The 26,580-nt window shown below is 46.4% G+C and overlaps 1 protein-coding gene across 1 annotated transcript; it reads right to left on the bottom strand.

The window, feature by feature from the left end:
- Window positions 1-15,980: 15,980 nt before the first annotated feature.
- Window positions 15,981-22,566, bottom strand: LOC130022002 (zinc finger protein 721-like; the record flags this gene model as incomplete). Its single annotated transcript, XM_056112729.1, has 3 exons — window positions 15,981-16,195; window positions 17,160-19,017; window positions 22,447-22,566. Coding segments are annotated over 3 exons (2,193 nt in total), but the record flags the coding sequence as incomplete, so codon positions are not given.
- Between the last annotated feature and the right edge of the window lie 4,014 nt (window positions 22,567-26,580).

The raw sequence follows: 26,580 nt of genomic DNA, 5'->3' as shown, positions 1-26,580 counted from the left end.
AAAAATAGCCCTAAAGTAAATTTTCAGTTGCAAACCGCAACCACCCCTAGAACCCCACCCATGGCTGGTCTGGAAATCAAGGCTACTAATGAGTAGTGACTGAGGGCTACAGTGTCATTGAACAGTCCTTTTATAGTTTTGGAGGCACCACCGGCGATATGGACGAGAAACGTCTAACTGTGCTCAGGCACCCTTCCTGGTCGAGCTTGGAGATCGACCTTGGGTGGCCAGAGGCAAAGCAAACGCCCTAACCGCTGTGCTATCTCTCAGGTACTCTAAGTGAACCTGCAGCTTCTACAGCAGTGAGGTTGGGGCCAAAGCGTCCAAGACAGGGCCCAGCGCAGTCCCGAGCTGGGAGGGTAGGGACGGCCCAGCGCCCCCCGCACCCACTCGGCCCCGCGCCCACCTGCCACCATCCCACGGCGGAGCTGCAGGGGATCCCCAGAACCACGCACTCACACCCGCGACCCCTGCGCCCCAGCACAGCCCCCACTGCACTCACCAAAGCTCCGAGTCCCCCACAAAACCCCGGCGGGCGGCAGGAACCAGGAACCGCGTGGATATCAGTTGAAAAAGCTTAAAAGTGTCCTTAGAGCTGGCTTGGCTCCGCCCCTCAGTGCAGAAACTGGGAGGCGCGGTGCGGGGTGCTCAAGGGAGGCCGCTAGTGTCCTGCCACAAAACCGGCCTTCACAGACCCCTACCACGACAGACAGACAGCCTCTTCTCACTTCACCTGTTTAACAAATGGAGGCCTGATCCAGCATTTTGCATGCAAACATGTAAATGCCCTGCTGTGACGTCACTTCCGCTTCTGCAAGCAGCCTTAAAGGGCCAGACACCAGCTGCGCAGAGAACAACTAGGAAAATGCAGGTAAATGTGTAAGGCTGGTTGGCTGGAGCGAAATCACAGTGGAAAGGGTGTTTCCCTTGTACGCAACTGACTCAGGTTCAATCATCTGGATTCTATATGGTCCCATTTTGGTGTATAAGAGATTGTTAGGATTTTACTGCTTCCAAAGTGTAAGTCTCAAAACGTTTACCCTCAATGTTTGTGTAAATCAAATGGAAAACTGAATACAATGAGTGCAGATATGTTACAGCGAGTGAAGTGTTTCCTTGCATGTGGCTCTACCTGGACACAAATTATGGACAGCACTGCGGGATGTTACTCCCAGAACATAACACAGAAGGGCCTGAAGAATAGAGGTTTGCCCTCTATACAACGTCAAAACAGGGTAACCACAGCATCCTGGTTGATCTATGCCATGATCTATGCAAAGCAGGTCCTCTGAGCCAAGTCAGAGTCACAGCAAAGAATGAAACCATGGTGAGTCGTGACAGTACCCAGCAAAATGCAATGTCTGTACCTATTTATTTCTTATTTAATTCCTTCCACCTTGCCTTATCACTAAGAACCATTATTTACCAGTTAAGATACTGGGAAGTCCACATGCCAGGACATTGTCATAACCATGGTGCAGGGGATAATCAGCAAGTACCTTTCACTTACAGTACCAGTATCACAGGAAGCTTTCACATATAACAGGATTATTTCCTTCCTTACTGTACTTTTGTATCTACCCCCCAACTACTTGTTGAAACTAAAATTGTTTTACCTAAGGGCCCTGTTCTGACGCCGGCCATTGTTATCATGGAAGTGATTGATCCAACATAACTTTTATATTTACTAAAGCTTGAGGGAACATGAAAGCTTTCCTATATTCCTTACCTACAGGATTTCCTCCAGGATTGTCTTTAAAGTTGCAGGTGAGAATAATTCACTTTCCACGTTCTTACATAAATATATATATATTCTTACATATATAAATATGTATATTTATATATAGCTTCTCTCCAGTGTGAATTCTCCTATGCATAAGGCCCAAGGATCCAGGAAAATTCCTTCCCACACTCCTGACAGAAGTAATTTTTCACTGCAAAATGACTTTTCACATGCGCAGTAAGGGCTGGAGACAAACTGAACACCTTACCACATTCCTTACACTTATGAGATTTCTCTCCACTGTGAATTTTCCTGTTCAGAAAGCTATGCCAATTGCATCAAAATCTTCCTGCAGTCATTTCATATATAAGGCCTCAATCCAGGATAAATTTTTCTCACACAGAAAAGCTTGAGAATTGAGTAAAAATCTTCCCACACCCCTACATATGTCTTCTTCGAGAATGAATTTTCCTATGTTTAATAAGGAGTTAGGGGAAAGTGAAGGCTTTGCAAAAGTCATAAAAAACATAAGATTTGTCTCCTATATGAAAATTTCAGTGTCACAAAAAGATTGTGAAATAAGCAAAGGCCTTGCCACACTCCTTACATATATACATGGATTCTCTGCAATGTGCGTTTCCTTATAGACAAAAATTTTTGAAAAGTAAGTGAAGACCCTCCCACAGTAGTGACACGAATAATGTTTCATTCACCTGTATGAACATTCCTATGCTCAGAAAGACCTGAGATGAAAGGCCTTTCCACCAACCTCACATATATAAGGGTTTTCAGAATTTATGAAAACTAAAACTTCAGGAAGAAGCAAAGGCCTTCCTACATTGCTCCCAAATATAAGTTATCTCTCCAGTGTTCCAGTGTGAGATTTTCTGTGTACTAAGTATTGTGGAATAAGCAAAGACTTTCACTCTGTATATGCATATGGTTTCTTTCCAGTGTGACTTTTTCTGTGCATACTAAGATGTATGAGTCAGAGAAAGGCCAAAGCACATTCCTTACATGCATACAGACTCTCCAGTATGAAATCTCCTATGTATAAGGTATGAGAATCCATCAAAGGCCTTCCCACATTCCTTAAACAGTTTCTCTCCTGTGTGGATGTTCACATAGTCCCACCGGGGTCATGCTGGACTCAAAAGTTTGTCCTCAGTGCTTACATATCTGGGAATTCTGTCCAATATGGGCTTCTATGGGAAAGTGATGGTGCTAAGGACATGGGAAGAGTGATCTTCTGATCACCCTCAGAACACATCCCACCTGTCTCGGCATCCCTGTGGGGATGAGGGCCAAATTGCTCACTTTATCACAGTGTGCAGGAAGAGACATTCCACCAGGGCTGGCTACTGCCATGTAGAAGAACAGAGGATTGCACTCATTAGTCTATGCCATGAGAGTTTTCATGTCAAATTAAATTAAGCTCTGTAGGTAGGTAGCTGGTATGGTACGGGACAATGAGTTTCTTGGGGAAATGATAAATCCAGATGGGGATGAAAACAGTGACTCCGAAGCCAATCCTGGGGATTCAGAGAGGAACTGGCTTAGTAGAAACCAAGAGAGCTGGAGGCATGGAAGAGAAACAAAGGCTGGTAAGATCATCAGAGAGCAAGGTCTGGCCAACGCTCTACCACTTGACAACACGCGAGCAGTGAACTCTCAGCTTCAAAGAAAACCCCAGGAGGCAGTTTCAGAAACATGATTTCAAACTGAGAGTATCACGCTAGTACAGTGTGCTGCATGTAGTCAATCTAGGTACAATGTCCAGAATTCCAAAGGGTCCCCTGAGCACCATCTAATAGATGGAATGAATTTTCCTTTATCCAATCGTAAATGTTTCCTTTTTTACCTCTATTATTAGTAGAGTGACATGGGTGGGATCCAGGAATGTGACCATCCTTGTGAGAAATCACAGGTAAACGGAATGGTTTCCTGGGATGTGGAGATCTTGGGACCTGACCCATATTCCCACTTATAAAAGATTTCATCAAGGCGCCCCTTCTATCCTTTCAAACAACATTCTGTGCACAGTTACATGTATCTAAACTCTCCAACTGAGACCAGAGCAACTGTAGATCTGGGTAGGGTGTTGTTTGCACATGGCCAACCTAGGTTCAATCCCCAGGATCCTGTAGTTTTCAGGAACACCATCAGAAATAATACCTGAGTGCAGAGCCAAGAGAAACCACTGAGGATCACCAGGTATTGAAGTATAATTGTGGTCTGCCCTTGCTCCCTGGCAGTGAGATCTTATGTTTCTTGATTGCCCATAACCTTTCAATTACCTTTGTCAACTGATCAGACTTTGACCTGTAAATATTGTATTTCTCTTCTCCTTAATGTCTTTTGCATGGTTAGCTATTTCAGAGCAATTGCTTTTTGTATGGATACAGGAAGACAGTTACAAAGAAGAGCCTGAGCTTGAGAGTTCATCTCCAGATAATATTACCTCCTGGACATCTGCTCTCTTGACTGAAGCCTCAGCTGCCCTTACTTCCTCAATCTCATAAAGAAGGGTCCGATGAGGGACTAGATGGACCCAGGGTAAGTGGTGAGCTAGGTACGCTGGGATCGAAATGGGCCTGGCCAAAGTACCATAATGCTTATCTATAAGAGCCTGGTCATGGACAAATTTTGTCACGAATCAAAAAGTAATAACTAGACTTGGACGCTGCTGGGATTGGGAGTGATTGATTCAGCCTGAGTCTGAATCTGTGGTGAGAAGTCCCCAGGAGAGTCACCAACAAGTCTAAAAGTGTCTATTACTATGTCCATACAGAATGGTAATCATTAGGAATTAAAACTAAATATGTCAATTAAGTTGCTGGTCGAAGGAGAGGAGTAACACACCTTTAGGGCTGCTTTTTCTTCATGGGCTGCAGGTAACTGGGAAGTCTAGAAAATCATTTTTCATTGCACTTCCCGTGGGGAGGCTGGATTGTGGTCGTGGTGAGAGAAGAAAAAGAGCAGATTCAGGGAGACAGGGGAATGAAGGAGACTGAGAAAAGAGATGGTCCTCCTCCACCCAGATCCCCTATCTTCCAGTATATAGGCGTTACACCCACCAACTGCCCCCGGTGCTGTGTAATCCCATCAATGGCCAAGACCCAGAGACTATAAAACCCTGCTCCTGAAAGAAAACACGTAGTCGCCTGCCTCTGTGCCTGGCTTTCTCACTGGTGCCTTTTGGAGGAGGGTGTGTTGAGTTTCCCTCCCAACCCCGAGCAGAGCCCTGGCAGCTCAAGACCTCTGGTTCGAGCCACAGCCATGTTTAAGACCACTCTCCACAAGTTCGGATGAGCCTCACGCATGAAGGTACCGGCAGAGGAACCCAAGTGTGCAGGACCTGGGGCTGAGATCTCCAAGCTACTCGTATTGGGACTGGGCCTCCTCCACCCAGATCTCCCATCTTCCAGTATGTAGGCGTGACACCCACCAACTGTTCCCGGTGCCGTGTAATCCCATCAATGGCCAAGACCCAAAGACTATAAAAACCGTGCTCTGGGAAGTGCACGGCCACACAAAATTTTATTATCTAGTCTTAATCTGGAAAAACTGGCAGGCTACCAGAAGTATCCTGCCCACACCACAGAGTCTGGCAAACTCCCCATGGTGTATTCAATATGCCAAAAACCAGTAACAATCATGGTTCTCTTTCTCCTGACCCTGAAAGAGCCTCAAATGTGGTACTTCTTAAAATCTCAGGGATAGGAAGAAGGAGACATTACTGGGTCCTGCTTGAGTCAATCGATTAACAACAAGATGACAACGAGACAGTGAGAGAAGAAGAGACACAGAGTTAGAGGACACGGCTGCGACTTAAAGAGAAGGCTGAGAGCTGAGAGTAAGAGTGGCTGGGGAGATTGGAGAGGAGTCACAGAGAGCATTGGGGAGCGAGTTAGAGAGAGGGTTGGATAGAGCTGGGAGACAAGAGACTGAATAAACTGCAAGTAATCAGCAACCAGCCTGGTCCTCATTCTACTTTCATCGGTCCAAAGCAACAACTGTCCAGGGTGGAGAAGTGGCCCAAGAGCACCAAATGTGGACAGAGAGGGAGAGCTACCAGGACAGACCGGGAACATCTGTTAACGGGTAAATCCTGTTCAAAATCCCACTTCTCATAAGTTACCCCAGGCCCCCCTGGAGTGACTCCTGAGTGCAGAGTCAGGAGTAGTCCAGAGCACTTCTGGCTGTGATCCGAAAACAAAAACACAAAAAAAGTGAACTGTGGGGGGCGGTTGGAGCGATAGCACAGCGGGGAGGGTGTTTACCTTGGGCACGACCAACCCAGCTTTGATTCCCTGCATCCCCAATGGTCCCCCAAGAACCGCCAGGAGTAATTCCTGAATGCATGAGCCAAGAATGACCCTTGTGCATCACTGTGGGTGATCCAAAAAGAAAAAAAAATGAAAGTGAATTGTGTAGTTAATCAGAAAAAGAACACAACTATCTCGACTTAGTAAAGAAGCATTTTTATGATCGCTACAGGGAAAGCACAGACCACGAGTTGCTTGTCTGGCACATAGCTGACCGAGGTTCAATCTCTACCACCTCACAGGGTCCCCAAATCTAGCATTATCAATGAGAACAGAGCCGAGATAAACTCTAATCTCCATTGGGTGTAGTCAACCAAAAATAAATCAATAAATTTAGGTGCCACAGCTATAGTCTGGTAGGGTACTGGACTTGTACACGGCTGACCTGTATACCCCGGCACAACACTGAGTACCATTTGTTACTTTTGGCAGCAACCACAGGGTATGACCATATATATGTGTGTATATATATATACACACATATATACATATACACATATATATGTATATATACACATATATGTGTGTGTTTGTGTATGTGTGTATATCTATATCTACATATATATATATATATATATATATATGTAATTTGTTCACTAGTCAACCTTCACCAACCAGTTTTGTAGAATGCAGGTTTGGATTTTGCTAAAGGTGGCAGAAATTTGAGCTTACCTGAGAGGTGCTTGGAGGAATCCTGCTTTGTACAGGAGAGTGTATCATGGTAGACTGCTTGCAAGGACAGGTCTTGCATTCCTGGCCTATCTCTGACTGCAGGAATTCAAATTCTATATAAATAATGTGAACCTTGTGAGAAAGTTACAGCAGGGGGCAGGGCTGAGGCACAGCTGGTAGATAGAGGTCAGGACAGGGTTGCTGGCTCCTGGTGCAAACTTGAGCCAGAAGTACAGGCTGCAATTTCAAAGGCTATCAGCGGCACGAAAGAGCTGAGAGTGAGTGGCAGGGCATTTGTCATGAACGCAAAAGACTTAGCTTCACTACCTGAATTGCCAAGGAGTGATCCCGGAGAGCTGCTGAGTTTGGCAAAATCCCGCATAGACAATCCTCCTGCCCAAATAAAGGCAATGAGGAGTTAACTGTCAACAGAAGAGGTGCAAAATCTAGTAATATGTTCTGAATGGTCAGTCCTCTGGGTTTGTTGTTTCAGTTTTGGGACCACATCCAGAAATGCTCAGAGCTTACAGGTCAGGTTTTCAGGCTATGGTTTACCTATGTGTACGTGAATTTATAAAAGAAAAAGAGGATGAAAAATTAGAGGATGAAAAATTGTACTTGGAGCCAGAGTGATAGTACAGTTGGCAGGGCATATGTTCGGTCCCCGGCATCACATACAGTCCCCCAAGCACTCCCAGGAGTGACACTGATATTTGTGATTGAGGGGTGGTTTTTGTACCCTTTTACTTAGTTCCTATTTAATCAGATTTCCCCTGGATTCCATCATCAAGACCCATTATTTACAGGGACTAGAGCAATAGCACAGAGGGTAGGGCGCTTTCCTTGCATGTGGCTGACCCAGGTTCGATTCCCAGCATCCCATATGGTCCCCCAAGCACAGCCAGGAGTGATTCCTGAGTGCAAAGCCAGGAGTATCCCCTGAGCATCTCTGGGTGTGACCAAAAAAAAGGACCAATTTTTTACAGGTTAACATACAAATCAAGTCCAAATGCTGGGACACTGGCATAGGAAATAGTAATCATTACTATTATCATTATGGTTTGCTATATAAGGAAACTCAGGAGGTTAATTCAGGTTCACCAGGAACCCAGACGTTAGTAGGCATATGAAAATATACAGTGGCAAGAAATCTTAAGAGTTTACAGAATGGGAAGATCTTTGCGTTTCCCTGAATTGCAATAATCAGCAATTCCCTTTCCCTCATAGTACTGAAGACACCAGTTTAATTTGAACTTGAGAACTGTAACGTAAAGAATGAACTAGGAGTGTATATTTAAGACATCAAAAGGTTGAAACAGAGTGTTTGCCACAAGATCCCCCAAGCACCACACTTCAAGAGTAATTCCTGAGTGCATATTCAGGAGAAACCCCTGAGCATCACCCAGGTGGGACACAAAAATGGAAAAAAAAATGGTCAAAGGGCAAGCCGTGAGGAACCCAGAGATAATGGAGGCATTGTGTATCCCACCCAAGGGCTGGGGGAGATTGAATGATGCATTCAAGGTAAATTGAAATTCAGATTTTAGGGACTGCTGGGAGTTTGTCTTGCAGGGGATGACAGGATATAATCGCTTTCCCTCCCAGGCCCACCTTGAGTTATCCTGCCTCGGGAGCCAGAAGTAACTCCATTTCTGGTTGTGCCTTATCCCCACCCCTACAAAAAAGTACTTGTTTGTGTATTGAACAGAAAGCGCTATGTCAGGGGGATCAGGTTTATAAATTACAGATGTGAGCGATTTCAGTGATCCCTGCGATCAAGGCTTTCTCTGCCTGTAGATGGTTTTTCTGGGCTCACCTCCAGTATCACATGGTCCCCTGGTACCTCAGGGAGTAATCAGCTACCTCGGAAGCACCGGGAAACTTAGAATTTGCATCTTTTGGGAGGGAGACATAGTCAACAGTGCTCAGGGCTTATTTATTCCTGCCTTTGCACTCAGGAGTCACTCCTCTGGGGCCAGGGTTGAGGGCTCCTAACGTCCTAAGGTCCAGCACATCCTAATGGTTTGGAGGGAATTGATGTAGGCATGCAGGAAAGCTCCCAAGGTAAAGGCAGTAAATTTCCCAGGAATAGCTCTGAAGTTGTGAAGGCCAACCTTGAAGAAAACAGAAACTAAGGCCTGATCACACCCTAACCTATGGCCAGTAACAGACCCAGAGAAGCTCCTGCAGAAACAAAAAGCCAGGAAAGGAATTTCAAAGATCATCACCACTCTCAACCTGCCTAGGCAACCTCCTTAGCAACGGGACTTTGACCTAGGTAAAAGCCTAGATTAGATTCCCTTCTGTTCCAGGGAGACCGCTCATTGGCTTTCCCAGACATTTGCGGGAGCAGGGCAATTGGAGGTTCCCCGAGTGTGGGAACCAAAGTCGAACTCCAGAAGGATGTGGGGTCCCCCAACACTGCTTCCGACCCCCTCACTCAAATAATATAGTCAGATCAGAAGGTGTGGACCAGGCGGGGTGGGGTGGGGGTTGGGGGATGACCCCAGACCTCAATGGTGCTGCTTCATTCTCGAGGGGTCCGTGTGCCAAGAGGAGTCACCTCTGATGGATTCAACTCTCTTACACCCGCAAAGTAAGACAGGGGATGAGAGAGTCCAGCATCTTCCGGCCCTGGCCGCGTCTGACTGGGCCTTGGTCAGGGAGTAAACTGGGGATCTGTGTCCGGGTGTCCCTGCTGCCTGGAGCTTGCCCCACTCACTCTATGTGTGGAAGGATACCCAGTTACCAGTGCTCCAGAGCCACCTACCCGAGAGCGAACAGGGTGACACAGGATAGGCTTGCCTTCCTGCAGTACGATGTGTCCAACCAACTCAGTTCTAAAGGTCTCCAGACCCCACTTCCACATATCACAGTGCCCCGCATTGCTGAGGGTGCCATCTTCCGTCCTGAGTTTTGAGTTTCTTATACACAGGAGAAGTCCCATTTCTTCTGTTCTCCGTGGAGGAGGGTGGCAGAAGCCAGATTCAACTCCAGCATCTCCAGATGTCTGGGGTGAAGGTAACAGCAATCAGAGAAACTAGGGTGTGTTAAGGAGAATTTTAATTAACATACGTGGGGAGAGGATCACACCAGCATTGCTCAGGGATTCCTGCTGCTGGGACTCTCGGGGCCGAGAGAGATAACCATGAAAAAAACTGCCTTTCTTCGAACACTCTTGAACTTATTCGCCAATGTGGCTTGGCACATGCCGCAGGCAACCACAAGCGAATGTCCAAGCTGGCAAAACAATGCAGAGAAGCATCAAGGATGACCTCAAAGACAGGAGAACAGCGATGCTGGTAGATGTGGCAGAAGCCGGGAAAAGGTTTCATTATGCCCGCCTGTCCTTCACCAACTACAAGACCAAGATCACTCCCCTCCGACATCCTGATGGATCTATCACATCATCCAGAAGGGAAATGGAGAAGATTATTCATGACTTCTACTCAGATATCTTTAATAGCCATGTCCACCTGTCCGCATACCACATTCTGCACCATGGATATATCATTCTGAGTGTTCTCCCTTCAAAATTCAACATGCCATCTCGTCGGTAAAGAAACAAAGAACACCTGGCCCAGACGAGATCAGACCTGAACACTTGAAGAACTTACCATCAGTACTCATCAATACACATCAGTACTCATCAATAGCCAATCAGGGTGTACAAACTCAATACATCAGGATCCTCCGTGAGCTCTATTACGGATTCACTATGAGGATCTGACCACTGTACAAAGCAGTAATTATCCATGTCAAGAGAGGGGTTCAGCAGGGTGATACCATTTCACCAAAACTCTTCAGTGCCACCCTCAAGAACATCATGCGACGACTGGAATGGGAAGGAATGGGAGTGAAGATAGATGGTCGGCAACTATACCACCTCTGCTTTGCTGATGACATCATGCTAATAACACCCAACATCAGCCAAGAGGCAAAAATGATGACCTACTTCGACCGTGAGTGTGGAAAGGTCGGCCTACAGCTGAATTACGAAGCATCACAATTATGAAGACAATGTTTATTACAAACAGCCTCGTTTCTGATCCTCCATTCGCTTTCAATGGAACCACCATCTCCGAATGCAAGTTATATATACCTAGTTTGAGAAAGAAACATGATGAATGACCTGGCACCTGAGTTTCGCAGGAGGATGAGAGTGTCTTGGAATGCCTTCAAGAGCGTTTAAGAAATAACTAAGAGGACAAAGAACCTCCAGCTTCGAGCACATGTCTTCAATTCCACTGTTCTTCCTGCATTAACATATGCGTTAAAGACCTGGGCCCTATGAAAACAGGATGAGAACGCTACTTGGGTCTTTCAAAGAGGAATCGAAACAGCTATGCTTGGAATATCACGCATCACTCAAATGAGAGATAGAATCCGGAGTTCTGATCTCCATCGACGGTCAAGAATCAGGGATGCTGTCTGATCTTCTAAGGCATCAAAAATCAGATGGACTGGACATGAAATGAGGTTTACAGACAACCACTGGCCTAGACCCATTACTGACTGAATTCCACGGGACGTCAAAAGACTGCGTGGACGCCCACCTACAAGATGTTCAGACTTCTTACTCAAGACCCTGAAAAATCAGTTTGAGGCTCTCCATGTTCCTAGAACAAACAGATGCCATTGGGCTACACTAGCACGCAACAGGTATGCATGGAGACGTTACTGACACCCACTCGAATAAATCGATGAATAAAGGGAGATCAATTGATATATTTTTTAGGTTTTAGAATTACTGCTTTTATGCAGCAACATGGTTGGAACTGGAAGATTCTGTCTTGAGTGAAGTTAGCCAGAAAAAGAAACAAAAACAGGATGTTGTTCACTCATCTGTGGAGTACCGCACACTGGATGTGGAAATGTAATGTAAAGGGGCTGCTTAAATCATCCCTGATTCCAGAGTTTAGAGAGAAGCCGGACAAAGAAGGAATGAAATTTGGGGCAGAAGAGACCCAGAAGTTTACAGGGATCAGGGATTCATGAGTGAGGGGTGTAGCCATTTACCCAAAATACAGATGCAAGAGAACTGAAAACAAGAGATCTAAGCTGTAACCACTGAAACCTAGTCAAGTGCTTGTCCAGATGACAGGTGGGGGCAGAGTGGGCACCTGGGTGGGGAGGGAATACAGGAACATGGGTGGAGGGAAGCTGATGCAGGAATTGGTGTTCAATGATGGGACGCCTAAACACAACTATCAATAACATTGAAAATACTGGCATTTTAATGAAGACTTTAAAAAACAATACAATAAAATAAATTTCCAGATTTCAGCACCCACTGAGGTTAAAGACCCTCTAGTCCCAGCATTAGGCTCCATTATTTTTCCTGTGATGCTGAGACCATAGATGTTGTTGTGGGGATGGAGCCGGACCCCACCTTTCAAGTTGCATGCTCGGTCCACTGAGCACTCCAATGGCATAATAGTTTCAACAAGAGACTCTTACAGCACACTTGTATGCAATACCCCTGTTCCCTAAAGAAACTGCTGTAATGTCACATCCTAAACCTGTGATTTAAGTTCTGAAATCACACAAAATGCACAATGAGAATTAGTCCAATGTTGAATGGAATGCAGCTGAATGACCAAACAGGTGGAGGACATCTCCATAGTTCTCACAGTCCAAGCAAGCCTACAGAAAGGGAAAATCTGCGGGAAGTGTTGCTGGGAGGAGCTCGGCAATCCCCAAAAAAATCCTTTTGGGTTTTGTTTTTAATCAGACCCAGTGATGCTTGGGATACCAAAGGGGATGCTGGACATCGAAGGTAGGCGGCATCTGTAAGGCAAGCACCCTCTGTGATGCACTGCTGTTCTGGTCCTAATTAACTTCACTATGGGCTCACAGTCACAATTTAACATACACACAATAAAACATTTTTTAGCGCTTACAAGTGTACAGTAGGTAGGCATTTGCCTACCATGAGGCTGACAGGGTTTGATCCTTATACACTGCTAAAAGCAACTTATGAGAACCACCAGAAATAACTGTTGAGCATCCCCAGGCCCCATAACAAAAGAAAACTCAATTTCTTCCCATTTTCAAAAAAACATGACAATGATCCAAAGGCAAATATATGCATGGTGTCAGATTGACTGAGCAGGGTCCAGAAAGGGTACCCGACCCATTAGTTGTACAATCTGGCCAGTTATACAACTGGGAAAACAAGAGCCTTGAAACACATGGACTACTTGACATACCTGACAGATAGGGAAGAATCACAACAAAGTCAAGAAAGCAAAGCACTGGATCTCTCCGTAATGAACAGCTCTGGGGAGAAGACACCCCTACCCCATGCCACACCCCCACATTACATGTTCTAGGAATGAGAAGGGGACGCTGAATGTCCAATAAGCAATGAAAAGACGTTGTGGACTGGAAGACTCCTGGGTTGGCCACATGCAAGGTAGCATCCTACTTGCTCTACTATTATTCTGGCCATTTCTAAATAAATGAGAGAAAACGGGGGAAAATGGAAGAGCCCTTAGAAAGCTTTCAGGTTTAAGTCTCAGTCATACAATGAAACACCCATCCCTTCACCATGCCCGTTTTCCATCACTAAAAACCCAAGTATAACGCCATTCCACAGCCTTCCTCTACCTGTGGGGCAGATAATTTCCAATTCTTTTCTCTACTTTGATTACATTCAATATTTTGACACAAGACCCACCATTATTATTTGGCATTTTACTCCGGCAGTTAGATCTGGTGAAAACGCAACAGTAGACAATTCTTTTTTATTTGCTGGTTATAAATAACATATGATTTTGGAATTCTGAAATTTTAACAACTAAATCTGGAGGAATTTCTGCAAAAACCTGCTGGGTTCCGAGATTTGTTCCTGAGTCTCTGGGATTATGGCCATTAAACAGCTTAGTCACGAGCCAGAGAGGCGGTTCGTGGGAATGACTTAGGCTCTTGTTGGGGTGAGGAGGAATTGGCCAGCTCCACACCCATCCTGCGAGGCCCCACGTATCTTCCTGAGTGTGGGCACAAACCTGACTTTCCAAAGGCCTTTGGCGGATGGAGGCCACCGAGCCGCCAAGGAGGAGCAGTTGGCGGGACAGCACCAATTCCCCCTGGGGTGGACCTGGGACAGTAACCTACTGCAGGGTCCAGATGCTTTTCTGCTAAAAGGCACTGGGTTTCGAGATTTGTCTCTGAATCTCTGGGATCATGTCCATTACTCACCTTGATCACGAGCCATAGAGGTCAATCGTAGGCGCCAGACAACTCGGGGTCTCGTTGGGGCAGGGGGAAAAGGGCCAGCTCCACCACCATCCCATTAGGCCCTGCATGTCTCCTCACTGCAGTCCCAAACCTAACCGTCCAGAACCCTAATATATGGCGGCCACTGAGCCGCCAGGCACAAAACCTATTCCCACCTGAAATACCCAGCTTAGGTAACCTACTGTGGGGACAGAACAGATTTCTTCTGAAAGCCACTGGGTTCCGAAATTAGTTTCTGAGATTCTGGGATCAGCCAGAGAGTTCGTACATGGGCAGTGACTCGGGGTCTCATTGAGGTGGGGAGGAAAGTGCAGAGTCCAGCCCAATCCCATGAGGCCTTGCATGTCTTGTCACTGCAGGCCCAAACCTGTCTGTCCAATGGCCTCTGGAAGATGGTGGCCACTGAGCCACCAAGTGGGATCAGGTGGAGACACACCCCCTTTCCCCCTTGTGGTGGTCTGTCGCCGGTAGCTCATTGTGGGTATCGGGCACATCTCTGCAAAAAGCCGCTGGGTTCCGAGATTTATCTCTGAGTCTCTGGGATCATAGCCTTTAAGAGGTTTGATCAGGAACCAGAGAGACCTTGCCTCCAATTATATAGCTGAGCAGGAAATGGTTTGTTGGTGTGTCTTGCACATACCTAACATTGGCTGTTTACTTTCTTGGAAGACTTTGCCCAAAGTTTTTGGAGTCTGGCCAAAGGCACAGCATCAATTTTGGAGTATCTGGAAGTCTGATGGTGCCATCAGGCTGCTGATTCAGTCGCCTTACAGGCACATATTGACCTGCTGGCGGTACCATAATCCCAGGTTGTAGAAATTCTATATATGGAAAAAAAAACACCAATAGTGGGGTTGGAATCACTGTGAAGCTACTAGGATGCTAGCCTCCCCATCCGATAGGTACCCAGCAGCACCACAGAATAATTCCTGATATGCACAACCAGAAGTAAACCTTGTGCATCAAAGAATCCCTTCCAACTGCCTTGAATAAAAGCAGCTATTAAAATTAATCCAAAGAGGGGCTGAAGTGATAGCAGAGCGGGTAAGAGGTTTGACTTGCACGTGACCAACCCGGGTTCGAATCCCAGAAACAATATGGTCCCCTGAGCTTTACCAGGAGTAATTCCTGAGTGCATAAGTCAGGAGAAACCCATGTGAAACGCTGAGTGTGACACAAAAAACAAAAAAATATATATAATCCAAAGAGTAAATTTTCAAGGCATATACCTCTCATTTGTCTAAACAAAACCCAAAGTGCCAAACCCAGCACTGAAGCCAATGAAAATGACTGACGGCAAAAGTGTCCCTTTCCTTTGGGGGCTGCCTGTGAACATATCTGGAGTTTCGATAAGTGTTAGGTCCAGTCCAAAGGCTCAAAACAGGGTCCTTCACAGTCTCCAGTAGGGAGGAATGAGATGACCAACACCTCCACTCTTTGCAAGCTCCTCACACCAAGGCCTGAAGTCCATGTGCCCAACCTCCAGTGCCGTCTTGGACCTGGATCGATGGTGGCTGCAGGGGCACTCAGGATAACGCACCTTCACCCATGACACCTGAGTGACAGAACAGCACCCAATGCACCCCTCAAAAGCTCCACATCCACTAAAGCCTGGATATCCAGAACAAGTAACAAACAAGCGTGAATGCACCATACAAGCTGGCTTGACCTGGCGCTCAAGTGGCCAAACCAGGGTGCTCAAGCATCCCAAATCCTAACACAGGAAACACGGAAGAATGAAGGATTACCTATTTTTCCATTTTCAAAGTATTCAATGCTGCATCTTGGTTGATTTCTGCCATAATTCCCGCTAACCAGCCCCACTGGGCCAAGCCAGAAGCATAGCAAACAACAACAGAGTAGTGAGCCATTACAGCTCTGAGCAGGAGGGTGTTTATTCAGTTTATTCAGTCATCTTCCTCCTTATTTTCATCACCATGACCCATTATTTACAAGTTAACACACAAGCAGTTCCAAGCACAAGAATACTGGCATAGGTGCAGCCCGGGTAAAAATCAGCAAGCTTCCGCAAAGTACTTCCCACATTCCTTACATATATACGGTTTCTCTCCACTGTGAATTCTCCTATGTATAGTCAATTGTGAGGATGAAGTAAAGGCCTTTCCGCATTCCTTACATATATATGGTTTCTCTCCAGTGTGAATTCTCCTATGTACACAAAGGTATGAGGCTTCAGCAAAGGACTTTCCACATTCCTTTTTTTTTTCAGATTCTATTTTTATTTTATTTTACTTAAATTTTTGGGGGGATCCACAGCTGGCTGTGCTCAGGGCTTATTCTTTTTTTATTTTTTATTTTTTTACAGTTGTAGATTTACAATTTTTTTTTGTGCTTGGGTTTCAATTATACAATGATCAGATACCCATCCCTCCACCAGTGCCCGTTTTTCACCACCATGGATAATATCCCTCCCACCCCCATCCCCCCATCCCCCCCTGCCTCTGTGGCAGGACAATCCCCTGTGTTCTCTCTCTCCGTTTGGGTGTTGTGGTCTGCAAAAGAGGCATTGAGTGGCAAACATGTTCAGTCCATAGTCTACTTTCAACATGCATCTCCCCTCCTGGGAGGATCCTCCAAACATCCTTTATTTGGTGCTCCCTTCTCTATCTGAACTGCCCTTTCCTCTAGGATACCCGGCTGGCCTCTAAGTTATGGAGTAATCCTCCTGGTGCTGATCTCAGCTATTCTTGGGTATTAATCTCATACTTTGTTACTTTATATCCCCCAGATGAATGCAATCTTTCTATGTCTATCCCTCTCTTTCTGACTCATTTCGCTTAGCATGATACTTTCCATATTGTACCACTTGTATGTAAATTTCATGACTTCATCTTTTCTAAGAGCTACATAGTACTCCATTGTGTAGATGTACCAAAGTTTCTTTAACCAGTCATCTGTTCTTGGGCATTCAGGTTTCTTCCAGTTTCTGGCTATTGTAAAGAGTGCTGCAATGAACAAACAAGTGCAGATGTCACTTCGACTATACATTTTTGCTTCTCTGGGATATATTCCCAGGAGTGGTATTGCTGGGTCAAATGGGAGCTCAATTTCTAATTTTTTGAGAATCGTCCATACTGTTGTCCAGAAGGGCTGACCAGTGGACATTCCCACCAACAGTGAAGGAGTGTCCCTTTCTCGCCACATCCACGCCAACATTCCTTACATATATTATGGTTTATCTCCAGTGTGAATTCTCCTATGTACACTAAGTCTTGAGGCTCCAGCAAAGGCCTTTCCACATTCCTTACATATATACGGTTTCTCTCCAGTGTGAATTCTCCTATGTATAGTAAGGTTTGAGGATTTAGCAAAGGCCTTCCCACATTCCTTACATATATACGGTTTCTCTCCAGTGTGAATTCTCCTATGTACACTAAGGCTTGAGGCATCAGCAAAGGACTTCCCACATTCCTTACATATATACGGTTTCTCTCCAGTGTGAATTCTCCTATGTATAGTAAGGCTTGAGGATTTAGCAAAGGCCTTCCCACATTCCTTACATATATACGGTTTCTCTCCAGTGTGAATTCTCCTATGTACACTAAGGCTTGAGGCATCAGCAAAGGACTTCCCACATTCCTTACATATATACGGTTTCTCTCCAGTGTGAATTCTCCTATGTACACTAAGTCTTGAGGCCAAAATAAAGGCCTTTCCACATTCCTTACAAACATAGGGTCTCTCTCCAGTGTGAATTTTCCAATGTTCACTAAGTCTTGAGGCCAAAGCAAAGGCCTTTCCACATTCATTACATATATACGGTTTCTCTCCAGTGTGAATTCTCCTATGTACATTAAGGCTTGAGGCTGTAGCAAAGGCCTTTCCACATTCCTTACATATATACGGTTTCTCTCCAGTGTGAATTCTCCTATGTACAGTAAGTTTTGAAGCTCCAGCAAAGGCCTTCCCACATTCCTTACATATATACGGTTTCTCTCCAGTGTGAATTCTCCTATGTACACGAAGGCTTGAGGCTTCAGCAAAGGACTTCCCACATTCCTTACATATATACGGTTTCTCTCCAGTGTGAATTCTCCTATGTACACTAAGCTTTGAGGATTCAGCAAAGGACTTCCCACATTCCTTACATATATACGGTTTCTCTCCAGTGTGAATTCTCCTATGTACACTAAGCTTTGAGGATTCAGCAAAGGACTTCCCACATTCCTTACATATATACGGTTTCTCTCCAGTGTGAATTCTCCTATGTACACTAAGCTTTGAGGATTCAGCAAAGGACTTCCCACATTCCTTACATATATACAGTTTCTCTCCAGTGTGAATTCTCCTATGTACACTAAGTTTTGAGGCCAAAATAAAGGCCTTTCCACATTCCTTACAAACATAGGGTCTCTCTCCAGTGTGGATTTTCCAATGTTCACTAAGTCTTGAGGCCAAAGCAAAGGCCTTTCCACATTCCTTACACATATATGGTTTCACTCCAGTGTGAATTCTCCTATGTGCAATAAGTCCTGAGGCTCCAGCAAAGGCCTTCCCACATTCCTTACATGTATACGGTTTCTCTCCAGTGTGAATTCTCCTATGTACACCAAGGCTTGAGGATTGAGCAAAGGCCTTCCCACATTCCTTACATTTATACGGTTTCTCTCCTGTGTGAATTCTCCTATGTACACTAAGATTTGAGGCTTTCGCAAAGGCTTTCCCACATTCCTTACATATATATTGTTTCTCTCCAGTGTGAATTCTCCTATGTACACTAAGACTTGAGGCTTTCGCAAAGGCCTTCCCACATTCCTTACATATATACGGTTTCTCTCCAGTGTGAATACTTCTATGTATACTGAGGCCTGAGGATCGAGTAAAGGCATTAGCACACTCCTGACATATAGAAGGCTTCTCTGCACTATGAGTTTTCATAGGTCCATTAAAACTAGAGGTCTGAATGAAGGCCTTCCCACATGTCTGACATTCATGAGGTTTCTCTCCTGTATGAATTCTCCTATGCATAAGATGTGATGATTGATCAAAGGCCTTCCCACATGTTTCACATGCAAAAGGTTTCGCTCCTGAATTTATATTCATATGGTCATGATGGAGTAACCCTTGACTCACACTTTGTTCTTGGGGCTGACATTTCTGGGGATTCTGTCCACTATGGTTTTCTAAGGGTACACCACAGTACTGAGAACATGGGGAGGCTCCTCCACATTCCTTACACCTATATGGGTTCTGCTCACGGTGACTGTGGTTGAGGGTATGTTGCTGTGAGGGACTAACTATAAACAGTGCTTCTCTCCCTAGCAGGTACCCCATTGGGGAATTTTGTGTCTGTGAACTGAGAATAACACACTCCAAGGAACTTTCTCCAGGAGAGGGCTTCTTCAGAGTGAGGTAGCTCTCACCATTCTGATCACCCTCAGAAGAAATCCCGCCTGTCTCATCGTCCTCATGGGGCTGAGGGCAGGATTGATCAGTTGAGACATTATCATACAGTGCAGGATCAGAGACATTCCACTCGGGGTGGCAGCTTTCCTGCAGAACAACAGAGGATTCTAATTATTGACTTATACACTGAGTCTTCCTGTCAAAAAACTGAGCCCTTCAGATGTAGTTCCACACATATGCACCACAAAAATGCAATTACTGACATATGAATTTTCTTACTATTGAATAACTTCATGTTACCGTAAGTTGGACGCACAACATTGATGGATAGAGAGTAAATTCTGGGACTTTCCCCCTTTTTAATTTAATGAAGGAATACAACTAGAAATAATTCCTTCTATAGAAAACGGACACATCCATTTCAAGAGAAAATGAAATAGATTCACATGTGGATTTGGTTAAAGTTCTGTGTGGAACCTGTGATGCAGGGGTGAAGACTACGCTGCATCGTAACGCAGCTGAGACAGATCACGTGGCCATTGCAATGCTCTCACCACAAGTGATTCCTTTCAGGATCAATAAAGTTATTTTTCTTTCTGTTTTGTAGTGTCTATTCATTGGAGGTTGGGTGGGTGGAGGAGAACACCATGCAGTGTCTCGGATCAGTTCTGTGGGTCTATGCTGTCTATAAGGCGTGCTGGGTAAGGACCATCCATCCCTATGCAAAACAAGTATATTTCTCACTGCACCATCTCTAGGGCGCACAAATTAGCTTTCTAAACAACTACCACTGTCAAGCCAATCAAAAACTCACAGTATTTTTATACACGGTTGATGTCAGCACCTAGCAAAGCTAAGAGTCCTCTACTCCAAGCATCAGGTTTTGGAATTTATCCCTGCCAATCCCAGCCCTCCACCTTTACAATCACATACTTGGTCCACTCCTGCTGGCATAATATTTATTCTGTATTCGTGAATCTTACCAACTCACTCGTACTTGCTGACCCCATTTCCAAATCAAAGTGCTGTAATACCAAATTCTGAAGTCGCGGTTTCAGTTCTGAAACTGAAGAGAACATGCAATTCACACATGTCACACATGTCACAATATGTAGCAAAATGATGCCATGTAGTTAAGAGTACATCTCTGTGGTTCTCAAAGTCCAAAGAGTCCCACACTAAACAAAAGATTCGGATAGTGGAAAACTGTGAGGATCTTGGCAATTCTACACTAGGTTATGTTTTTGTTTTTGAGCAGACCTGGTGATGTTCGGGGAACCAGGTTATTGAACAGATTATTGAACAGGTCACATTCAGGCACTGCAAGGCGCTCCCTGCTGTACTATCGTTTAGATCCAAACTATCAATGTTATGGTCTTATTTATTGGAAAGCCATGGAAGCAAATTACAGGATCATTCTGTGATTGACAATCCAAGTAAATGAAGAGCAGCTTGAGTGCGGCACAGACCCAAGGATACAGGACACCAAGGCCCCGGCCTCAGCAGCATGTTTCACACATGCTCAGGGCACCCATACACTGCACAGGGCCTGATCCAGGAAGGGTCCTCAGACACTCACCCGCACACACGCCTCTCCTACCCGACCTCAAAACTCCTCCTTCAAGCCAGGAGATCACTGCAGGTTTCATTCCAGTGTGCCCTGCCGCAACAGAGACAGAGGCATGGATAAGTCACAGGGAAAGGGTGACAGGTAAATGCCCATGTTTTCTTGATATAAGTGGGCATTTATCTGAAAATCATGAACAGAATGTCCATTTCCAAAATTCCACATATTTCTAGTTATTCGAGAGGTAAGACCCAAGAAAATATCACAAATACTCTAGACCTGGCCTTGTGTGTGGCAGATAGGGGGTTGATTAGCACAGTATGTTTTTGTTTTTTGTCTTGTTTTGGGTCTCACCTGGCAATGATCAGGGGAGACTCCTGACTTTGTATTCAGAAATCACTACTGCTGGTGCTCGGGTATGACATGGGTTGCCGGGAATTTAACCCACATGCACCGCTTGCAAGAAAATCACTTTCATCCCTGTACTATCTCTCTAGGTTCAGAAGCCATGGAGTTTCCTCAGCCCCTCATGAACTTTTCACGGACTTCAGTAAAACTAAGTGCATAATAAATCTGGAAATGGCCAAGGGTGACAAGATACCCTTATTTTTTAAGCTAAAAATGTATCCAGAAAGAGAGCACAGCAGGAGTTTCTCACGGACAATCCAGTTGTGATACCCGATATCTCCTAGGGTCCCTCATGCCAGCCAGGAGCGATCCCTGAGTGCAGAGTCCAGAAGCAAACCCCTAAGTCCTGCTGAAGTCTCACAAGAACCATTAGAAGTAAATCAAAGCACTGAAATAGGGCAGCGTCTAATGAGTTGAGAGATGAAATATCAAATCCCCTGTGGTGGGAAAGAGATAGTACAGCAGATAAGACAGAAGTGCTGCACATACATGTGGGTTTGATCCCAGGCAGCCCATATGGTCTTGGAGCAAGGCCAGGTGTGGACCCTGAATACACAGGCAGGAATAATTCCTAATCCCTAAGGAAAAAAGAAAATGCAAAAACCGTCTGACTTGAGTGACTGATGCAAAAGTACTGGGGGTGAGGCAGCGACAGTTTAACTTGCCAAGAGGTTTAAATATACGGTTCCATATGGCCCCTGAACACTCATAGTCGTCATCCTTTAGCACAGAGCCAAGAGAACTGTGGACTGTGCCCCCCAAACAAAGGCAACAGCAAAACCAATTAAACACACAAAATTTCGTGTAGTACACAAAGTGAATTGATTCACCAATGGATGGAACTATTTAAAGGGACCTGGGTGATAACTGGTCAGAGAGGGATCTTCCCATGGACACAGTTGAAACGCGTTGATCTGAATCACCCCATAGGGTCCGGCTACCCCACAAGAGTAATTCCTGAAGACAAAGCTGAGAGTAAGCCCTGAGTATCCACAGTTGAACCCTAAAAAACACGAGGGAGGGAAGAGCTACTGCACGCCCGTCACAGAGCTACTGTTGGACACACAGCTTCCGCCCAACCCCAGTGAGTCAACGCAGGTCTGTTCAGACATGGTTGGCTCCACACTGCTCTCACCGACAGCCTGCAGATTCTGGTAGGTCTCCAGCATCACGTCCCTGTAGAGCTTCCGCTGAGAGGCCTCCAGGCATAACCATTCCTCTGGGGTGAAGTTCACAGCCACGTCATGGAAGGTCACTGTGTCCTGAGTCAGCACACGAAGAGGGTGGGAGTCACAATCTATCTTAGCCTCATTCACACTACTCTGAGGCCAGGTCCCAGGGTCCTATATTGTCGCGGGGCCTCTCCATTCCGAATAAACCAGCCTCCATGCTCACGCATGACTGATGGGCCCCAAAAATCACATAAGGCAACTGGATCTGCTAAAGTGGGACGACGTGATACAGAAGGTTCTTGGATGTATCTGCCTTTCCTGGTAACCCCCCGGCCAATTCGAGCACCACTGTTCCAGTGAGCACTGTAGAGAGGATCACCTGAACACAGACTTGTACGATCCAAAAGGCTATCCCTGGGTGTAGCAAAAACTACTGCATGCTCACCGCTGCACCCCCACAGCACATGACCACTAGGATTGAGAACTCGAGAGTCCATATAGACAACTACTCAGAACAGTGCATGGCATGTCTGCCTGTAGGAACTCACTGCACTGGACCACCCCACATCCCGCTCAAAGAAGTTAGAAGTTTCTTGACCCCAACATCTCTACTGGCCGCAGAGATCCTTGGCTTTCTCCTTGGGATCAGCACATGCCCAGAAATCCACACACAAGATTATGTGAACTTAAGCCTATATGACCGAGCAGGTAGTCTCTCCAACGCAGGAAGGACAAAACAGGAGAAAAGCAAGTCTGGAGGCCCAAGTCACTGTAGTTGCCAGGGCGCAAATGGGGCCAACACACCCCAGGGTGCTCTGACGCCAGTCAGTTGTGAATCCAGAGCACAGAGTCAAGAGGACAGCTGATGAGAAGAACGATGCAAAAGAAGCCGAAGCAGCAGTTTGGCGTAATAGGACAGCTACTTCAGGGACAGCATGTAGGACTGGCGGTCCCCAACATCCCATATGGTCCACAAGCACTACCAGGGGCAATGCCAGAGTGCAGCACAAGAAATGATTGCAAGAATCCTTGCTCTGCCACCCCAAAGAAAACAGAAAACCCAAGATGAAACCTTTGGACCTCCAGCATCCCATTCGTCACCTAGACCTTTCAGGAATGAGCATTGAGCACTGAGCTTTGAGTACTCCTCTTGCACCACTGGGTCGGCCCCAAGGCCAAATAAAACAAAACAAACATACACAAAAGCAGCTTCAAACAGCAGAATGGGACGGTCCGATCGGAAGTCTCATCTTGGAATCCGTCCAAAAGAAACTCAAAACAGATGGTCCAGGAAGCCTGGGCACTCCTGGTACTACCTCATGTCATTCTATCCCTCTACTCCTACCTGGGGATGGTTTAGGAGAAGCCGCGTCACCATCTTCTCCTGTCACTGATGTTCTGAGGATCAGCACGAGGCTCCCTGCAAAGACCTGGAGAAGTAGGAACATTGAGCACCAGACAGGAGCACCTCCTCCCACTCTTGAGCTCAGAGCAGCCACACCCTCTGGCACAGCCTCACAATTCTACCTCTGGGAGACAATGGCAGAAGCTCCTGTCTCCGCTGGGGATGCAAATTTTGTTGGCATCTGTGCTGTACTTCAGGAGAGGAGCCTGGTCCCAGGCTAAAGGGGAAGAAAAGACAGCCTTCTCTGATCCCCAGATTCCTCTCTGGCTCCCACAGGAAAGTCCCTGTAGGCCCTTTCAGGGGCCGACTCTCAGCCCAGGAGCTCCCGAATACTAGCGCCCCCCTGCAGCTGGCAGCAGTGCTGTCCCTTGGGAACCGTAGCCTGGAATGTGTCTACACCATATGACTTAGAGTGAACAAATCTTCGACGCTCTCTTGTAGGGTAGACAAGGACATGCACCTGGGCACTCTGTTCTGGGGACCTCAGTATTTACCACAGTGGCCTGTGTCGTCTGCTCAGGGAGAGATGAAGAGTCAGGGGTGCTTTGCAGCTTGATGTGAGGGACCTGAAATTCATGAACCAGAAAAAGATACACTGGTATTGTGGTTAGAAGGCAATAATGTGAACTGGGTGCTTGACTAGATGAACCAACTAATCCTCTGTATCCGATATGGCCCCCAGCAGCGCCAGGGATAATACGTGAGCTTAGAGACTCGAGTAACTCATGAGCATCTCCGCGTATGTGCTCTCTCTCCCCCTAAAATATAAAGAACCAAAAATAGCCCCCAAAATACATTTTCATTGGCAAACCTCTGCCACCTGCAGGCCCCCTTCCCCCCCATATACCCCGCATGATCGCGTCTATCACGGGAGAAAATGAAGATAACCAGCAACAGGTTTCCTGCCATTAGGTGGAGGGGCTGAAGCTCTGCACCTCAAATCTCGGGATTCTACAGAAGCGAGCTTAGGGCCGATGGTTCTAACATGGGACTGCTGGGACGATTGGAATAGCCAAGCCCTCGGATGATTCCCGCATTCACCCACTGTTGCCCCATCCTGGAGCTGGAGACGATCATGGCAAAAGAGGCATGCCAGAATCACGAACTCACAACTGTCACACCTGAACCCTGAGACAGCCCCCACTGCACCCCCAAAGCTCTGCGTCGCCCTAAAGCCTCCATCACACCTCACGATCCACCTGTATGTTGGCGAACAAGTGAAAAACCAGCGCAAAAGTGCCCCCCAATTTGGCTCGGCCCCTCGGCTCAGAGTGTGGAAACGGGAAGGTGCAGGGTGCTCACAGGAGGTTGTTCGAATCCTGCAACTAAATCCTTCTTCAGAGTCCCCCTTCCAGGTAAGGTAAAGGTAAAGGTAAAGGCCCTCCCGTTGATCGTCGATTTGCTCGAGCGGGCCCAGTAACGTCTCCATTGGAGACTTTGTTTTTACTGTGTCTGGCATATCGAATACTCTCGGTAGCTTGCCGGGCTCTCCAAGAGGGGCGGAGGAATCGAACTCGGGTCGGCCATGTTGGCCGCTTGTAAGGCGAGCGCCCTACTGCTGTGCTACCGCTCCAGCCCATGGGGAGCAAATTTACTTGTCCTTTGCCAAGTGAGCAACAGCCCCAGTGTCTGAGTGAGGGATGGAAAATGAACCATGACATTTATGACATCACTTATGACATCACTTCCGCTTCCATTAGGTACTGTAAAGAGCCAGAGTCTAGGCACAGAGAACCTTTTTGCCACCCAGGTGAATCTGTGCTGCACGGGGGATGGACTCGAATAGAGGAGTGGAGAGGCAAATGCTGGACTGGTCGGTCACACACTGGGGGAGTGGGGGTAAGAAGTCGCCTGATCCTGCATTTTCACCTAACATCGAATCAATGATATCTAAACACAGAATGTTACCCTGACTCTTCTCAAATGATCTTTGCGCTCAGAGACAAGAGTAAACACTGAGCACTGTAGGCTGTGGTGAAAAATATAACAAGAAAAAAGGCAAATTCTACCGAACCGGGGGGAGGGGGGGGATGATGTACAGAGACAAATTCGAGAATGAAACATTAACAGAGTCAAATTTCTGGTCCTTAAAAATCCCCTATTCTTGGGGCTGGAGAGACAGCACAGCGGATAGGGCGTATGACTTGCACATGGCCAACCTGGGTTCGATTCCCCGCATCCCATATCATCTCCTGAGCATTGCCAGGAGTAACACCTGAGTGCAAAGCCAGGAGGAAACCCTGTGCATCGCCAAGTGTGACCCAAAAAAGAAAAAATAATCCCATATTGAAGGGGGGCGTTCCGGTCCGTCCTTCACGCCCTACCGAGGTCACCAGTTGCCCCCCACGAGCGGCTCTCCAGCACGGCCACAGCCCCAGAAGCACAAGGGCTTAATGCAGAACCCAGCAGCTTGGAGCAGAAAAGTGAAAGGACTACGCGTTAATCAAGGCAATCATTTCTGCCCAGAGGGGAAAGGGTGTTGCTCCCTTCCGCCCTCCTCCCTCTGGAAAGAAAGATGGCGGCCACATGGGAGCCTTGTGGACAGCAGGTATGAGCCGGGGGTGTGGGGGAGACTAAAACCTCATGGGAAGGGGGGCGTTCCAGTCCGTCCTTCACGCCCTACCGAGGTCACCAGTCGCCCCTCACGAGCGGCTCTCCAGCACGGCCACGGCCCCAGAAGCACAAGGACTTAATGC

This window comes from Sorex fumeus, unplaced genomic scaffold (genome assembly GCF_029834395.1).
Source record: "Sorex fumeus unplaced genomic scaffold, SorFum_2.1 ptg000019l, whole genome shotgun sequence".
In the NCBI taxonomy this organism is placed as follows: Eukaryota; Metazoa; Chordata; class Mammalia; order Eulipotyphla; family Soricidae; genus Sorex; species Sorex fumeus.
Note: the sequence above shows the minus strand (reverse complement) of the source record. Positions and strands in the feature narration are given on the sequence as shown.